At 47.1% G+C, this 6,170-nt stretch overlaps 1 protein-coding gene across 2 annotated transcripts in view; it reads right to left on the bottom strand.

Annotated features, from left to right (window-relative positions):
- The window catches only part of ENSA (endosulfine alpha), an 8,038-nt gene extending 5,963 nt beyond the window's left edge, over positions 1-2,075 (bottom strand). For both annotated transcript variants that reach the window (XM_003800403.2, XM_012811786.2), the window contains exons 1-2: positions 1,865-2,075; positions 49-174 (exon numbers count right to left, since the gene is read on the bottom strand). In XM_003800403.2, the coding sequence (XP_003800451.1) occupies positions 49-174; positions 1,865-1,921 (183 nt within the window). In that variant the 5' untranslated portion in view covers positions 1,922-2,075. The remainder of the gene's footprint in view (positions 1-48; positions 175-1,864) is intronic.
- Positions 2,076-6,170: the final 4,095 nt, after the last annotated feature.

The raw sequence follows: 6,170 nt of genomic DNA, 5'->3' as shown, positions 1-6,170 counted from the left end.
AATCCCCTTTGGGTCCAAAATAAGAGGGGAAGAGATTACGGTCCATACCCCTTTTTGGAGTCTCTTCATGAGGAAGTCAGACCCTCCAGGCTTTTGTCCTAGGCTTGGATATTTGGCCTTCAGCTTTGCCTCTTCAGCTCTCTCTGGGAGAATACCTTCTTTCTCCTGAGTGTCCTAAAGAAAACAAATGTTCCAAATAAAATTAAAGACTGAGAAACAACTGCTTCTAATATCTGATAACCTTTATGCTATCAACTTTTCCTGGAGATCCACCCACTTGTAAACATGAAAGCTAGACCTTACTTCAATTATTGTGAGAAGAAAAAGACAAGCTGCTTCTCAGACTCCACTCCAGTGACCCTCCTAAACAGAATTCTTTAATCACAGAGTGGGCCATAGCTCATTCAGTACAAATGCCAGGAAAAGAGCTGGCCATAGGTGACATAAGGTGAGTAGGAGAGTTCTCTAGGTTATCTTTCTTACAGGTTAAATGGGAAATCCAGGGGGATAAGCTTCTCGTGGAGAAGGGTAGTTATGTGGCCTTTTCTAAAGATCTACACCTGAGTAATGAAACAACATTGCTTAAAAATTTCTGTAAATATTGTAGGAAGGTGACCGATAAACAGATTTAAAAGACATTGTTTTTGATATAAGGAAAATAAAAACACATTAATTTTTACCCACTAAGTTTTAACCAAATATCAATATCTACTCTTTTGGGGCAAGTGATGGAAGTTTGGGGAAATGCCAAGAGCTTCAACTGGCTTTTAGGGGTTCTCACTATTGTTGTCAATCTCTCCTTGCTTTTTTGTGGGTCCTGCTGCCCTTTTCAGTCACAAAGCCTTTTTGTGACTTTTTTTTTCTTCAATTTTTATTTTAGAGATAGGGTCTTGTTCTGTCACCTAGGCTGGAGGGCAGTGGCATGATCATAGTTCACTACAGCCTCCGACTCCTGAACTCAAATAATCCTCCTGCCTCATCCTGGCTAAGAGTTAGGATTACAGGCCTGACTACTACCCTTGGCCTTTCAGTGACTTTCTGAAAAGACCTGAAGTCAACGTGTGGCTTTTTTAGTGGAATTACATTCCCTTCCCTTGAAAATCACGCATAGATATAATACCAGATGTGTTTCATGAGTCCTTGAGCCCAGTAAAACCCGCAAGAAGAGGTTTATTTGGCGTTAGTGTTTTCATCACTGAATCGGGGGTGGGACTAAGTCCCACTGCCTCGGAACTATGGGGGAAGAGGGTGGTGTCTTTCTTGTCACGATTCTGTCGGCGTCTTTTCTAGGTTTACTGTTTGGAATTCGAGTCTTCAATCTTCTTCAGTCCTCACTGAAGGTAAGTAACAGACCATTCTCCATCTATCAAAATATGTCTCTAGAGAAAGTTGTCACCTTAAACTAGCCATGATAATAATTATTACTCTTCCCTCCCCCAATATTGTTCCTTAAAACGTCTTCACTTCTACCGTATCTCTTCGCGGATGGAGGATGCAGGCCTGGTCGCTAAGCCATTCACTTCTGCTAACCAGAAAACACATATAGGTCCAGGACCACCAGCCCCCTTCCATTCACTCGAACACCCGCCCCACGTCCAAAATCGGCCAATTAGAGCACGGCTTCCGCGGCTTGAGCTGTAGGGCTACTGGCCAATCAGGGAAGAAACTGTACAGAGTGACAATCGACCTAACTAACCAGCGCCAAAGCACCAGGCCATGTTGACGCTTACCCTGCGTGACGCAAGAAGTGTCCAACCCCTGCAGAGCCCGAGACCATGGCGACCAATCCCGCACCGGTGGGAGACGGTCTCCCGCCCCATCCCGGTCGCCCCCAGCTCGCCCGCCTGCACCCCCTCCATTTCACCTGCTTCTCCTCGCCGGTCTCCTCCGCATGGTTCTCTTCTTCTTGTTTCTGGGACATGGCGGGACCGGGACTGTGGAGTGTAGGGGGCCCGGGAAATCAACCGGAGAAGGGAAGGGGGAGGGGAAATGGGGACAACCTGCTCTGCGGCTTCGGCTCCTGTCACTAGGGTTGCTCAGTCAAAATGGCGGCAGTTGCCTGTGACGTTGCGACCGCCTCTTCTTATGGGAGCCAATAGGAGTGGAGTAGTGGGACAGTGACGTAACGATCTACCAATAGTCGCTGGCTAAAGGTAGGTTCTATAGAGGCGACCGGCAAGCTGGAACACCAACCTGGAAAGAGAGTGAGCCACGATGACCAATTGGAGGACTGTGGGGGCTTTCGGGGCGGGGCTGCTAGCTTTGGCATTTTTGCCTTTTGGTGGGCTCAGATTTTCATCAACCTCACCGCCTGGCGCCCAGGAGTCTTTGCAAGTCGTCAAACTGGAGAGCGAAAGGATGTAAATCTTTTATTCTCAGGTGGAGAGGATTAAAAAACGTTAGCAGAAAATCATCGATCTCCAGAAAATGGGGAGATCAGATTGGACTTTTTTTTTTTTTTTTTGGAAAAAGAGTCTCCCTCTGGTGCCCTGGGTACAGTATTGTGGCGTCATAGCTCACAGCAACCTCAGGCTCTTCGGGTGAACCATCCTTTTCCCTCGGTTTTTCCACTTTGGGTAGAGACGGGGTCTCCCTATTGCTCAGGCTGGTCTCCAACTCCTGAGCTCAAGAAACCCACCCGCCTCGGCCTCCCGGAGGGCTAGGATTACAGGTGTGAGCCACCCTGCCTGGCCAGATTGGTTTTTTTGGTGTGTGTGTGGAGACAGCGTTTCACTTTATTATCGCCTACAGAGTGCTGTGGTGTCAGAGTTCACAGCACCCTCCAACTCCTGGGCTTAGGCCATCCCCTTGCCTCAGCCTCCCGAGTAGCTGGGACTACAGGCGCCAGCCACAATGCCTGGCTATTACCAGATTGGATTTTTAAATGCTAGTAGACGCTATTACGATGTGTCACCCGATGTGTGAAATGGAGAAACTGAATTCCAACGTACTGAACACTAATTGCTTAATGGCTTACGTTCCGTAATCTAATCCTTACGTAGTATTGTACTCAGTTCCAGAATTATCCTATGGAGACTCAGCTCCTCGAAACAGGGAGCAGATTCTAGATAACATGGTAAACGTTTAATTAGTGTAGTTAATACTAGTTAACCTATCCAGAATCCTAGTTCAACAACATTTCTTGTGGCTGGGCACAGTGGCTCACACCTGTAATCCTAGCACTCTGGGAGGCTGAGCTGGGTGAATCGCCTGAGCTCAGGAGTTCCAGACCAGCCTGAGTCGGAGGGAGACTTGTCTCTAAAAATAGCTGGGCGTGGCTTGGCGCCTGTGGCTCAAGCGGCTAAAGCGCCAGCCACATATACCTAAGGTGGCGGGTTCAAATGAAGCCCCGGCCGCCAAACAACGATGACTGCAACCAAAAATAGCCGGGCGTTGTGGCGGGCACCTGTGGTCCCAGCTACTTGGGAGGCGGAGACAGGAGACTCGCTTGAGCCCAGGAGTTGGAGGTTGCTGTGAGCTGTGATGTCATGGCACTCTACCCAGGGTGACAGCTTGAGGCTCTGTCTCAAAAAAAAAAAGAATAGCCAGGCGTTGTGGCAGGCGCCTGTAGTCCCAGCTACTTGGGAGGCTGAGGCAAGAAAATCACTTGAGCCCGAGAGTTTGAGGTTACCAGGAGTTGTGGTGGGCGCCTGTGGTCCCAGCTACTTGGGAGGCCGAGACAAGAGAATGGCTTGAGCCCAGGAGTTGGAAGTTGCTGTGAGCTGTGATTTCACAGCGCTCTACCAGGTCGCAAAGTGAGACTCTGTCTAAAAAAAGTATATATACATACATATATATATATAAAACGACATTTCTCTTGAGTGTCTGTATATGATACTATATTAGTTTCGCAGAGGATGCATATATAGTAAGAGAGTCTACTGAACAGTCTTTACTTAAATATAAGTAAAGCTGTGGAATGCTTGCAGTGTAGTTGGGGTTGGAGAGGAAGAGCTTTCTCAGTGCGCCACATGTACCAAAAGTCTTCAAGATTAAATTGAGACATTTTCCTGGAGTGTTAGTCAAAAAGCATGGCATTTTATTATTATTATTATTATTATTATTATTTTGAGACAGAGCCTCAAGCTGTTGCCCTGGGTAGAATGCTGTGGCATCACAGCTCACAGCAACCTCCAACTCCTGGGCTCAAGCGAGTGTCCTGCCTCTGCCTCCCAAGTAGCTGGGATTACCGACGCCCGCCACATCGCCCAGCTATGTTTTGGTTGCAGCCGTCGTTGTTGTTTTGGCGGCCCGGGTTGGATTCCAACCCTCCAGCTCAGGTGTATGTGGCCAGCGCCTTAGCTGCTTGGCATTTTAATATTAAAAACAAACATTGGTCTGCTGATAACAGGGCACATTTAACATTAAATTTTAATATTTTTAGATAGCTTCTTGTGACAGGCTTGTGGCTGTTCATTTTTTTGTATAATTAGGTGCATTTTTAATGGAAAAAGGTACAATTATCATCTTTATGCAAGGCAAAATATGATAAGCGTCTATATAAAAGTGTCAGTATAATGCTATGGAGTTCAAAGGAACATTCACATTGTTTGGTCCTGGGAGAGGATATGAAGGGGGTTTGTAGGGTGCTGGTAACTTTTTTTTTTTTTAGACAGAGCCTCAAGCTGTTGCCCTGGGTAAAGTGCTGTGGCATCACAGCTCACAGCAACCTCCAACTCCTGGGCTCAAGCGAGTGTCCTGCCTCTGCCTCCCAAATAGCTGGGACTATAGGTGCCCGCCACAACCCCTGGCTATTTTTTGGTTGCAGCCATCATTGTTGTTTGGCTGGCCCAGGCTACATTCGAACCCACCAGCTCAGGTGTACGTGGCTGGCACTTTAGCCACTTGAGCCACAGGCACCAAGCCCTGGTTTTTTGTTTTTGTTTTTTCTTTGAGACAGAGTCTCAAGCTGTCATCCTGGGTAGAGTGCAGTGGTGTCACTGCTCATAGCAACCTCAAACTCTTGGGCTCAAAGTGATCTCTTACATCAGCCTCCCAAGTAGCTGGGATTACAGGCACCCGCCGCAATGCCTGGCTATTATTTGGTTATAGTTGTTGTTTGGCGGGCCTGGGCTGGATTTGAACTGACAGGCTCGGTGTATATTGCTCATGCCTAAACCACTTGAGCTACAGGCACAGGGCCAATGTTCGGTTTCTTTTTTTTTTTTTTTTTCTTTTTTGCAGGTTTTGGCCAGGGCCAGGTTTAACCCACCACCTCCAGGATATGGGGCCAATACCCTACTGCTTGTGCCGCAGGTGCTGCCCAGTGTTCTGTTTCTTAATCTGATGCTGGCTACATGCTGGCTACATGGGTATGTTCATTATTCATTGACTTGTACATTTTTATTTATTTTGATTTATGTACTCTTCTCTGATTATGTTATAGTTATATGAAAAGTGTTTTTGGCTCAGCGCCTGTGCATCAAGCGGCTAAGGCACCAGCCACATACACCTAAGGTGGTGGGTTCGAATCCCCAGCCCGGGCCCACCAGACAACAATGATGGCTGCAACCAAAAAATAGCCGGGCGTTGTGGCGGGCGCCTGTAGTCCCAGCTACTTGGGAGGCTGAGGCAAGAAAATCACTTGAGCCCGAGAGTTTGAGGTTACCAGGAGTTGTGGTGGGCGCCTGTGGTCCCAGCTACTTGGGAGGCCGAGACAAGAGAATGGCTTGAGCCCAGGAGTTGGAAGTTGCTGTGAGCTGTGATTTCACAGCGCTCTACCAGGTCGCAAAGTGAGACTCTGTCTAAAAAAAGTATATATACATACATATATATATATAAAACGACATTTCTCTTGAGTGTCTGTATATGATACTATATTAGTTTCGCAGAGGATGCATATATAGTAAGAGAGTCTACTGAACAGTCTTTACTTAAATATAAGTAAAGCTGTGGAATGCTTGCAGTGTAGTTGGGGTTGGAGAGGAAGAGCTTTCTCAGTGCGCCACATGTACCAAAAGTCTTCAAGATTAAATTGAGACATTTTCCTGGAGTGTTAGTCAAAAAGCATGGCATTTTATTATTATTATTATTATTATTATTATTTTGAGACAGAGCCTCAAGCTGTTGCCCTGGGTAGAATGCTGTGGCATCACAGCTCACAGCAACCTCCAACTCCTGGGCTCAAGCGAGTGTCCTGCCTCTGCCTCCCAAGTAGCTGGGATTACCGA

This window comes from Otolemur garnettii, unplaced genomic scaffold, assembly GCF_000181295.1.
Source record: "Otolemur garnettii isolate 467f Iridium unplaced genomic scaffold, OtoGar3 scaffold00174, whole genome shotgun sequence".
NCBI lineage: Eukaryota > Metazoa > Chordata > Mammalia > Primates > Galagidae > Otolemur > Otolemur garnettii.
Note: the sequence above shows the minus strand (reverse complement) of the source record. Positions and strands in the feature narration are given on the sequence as shown.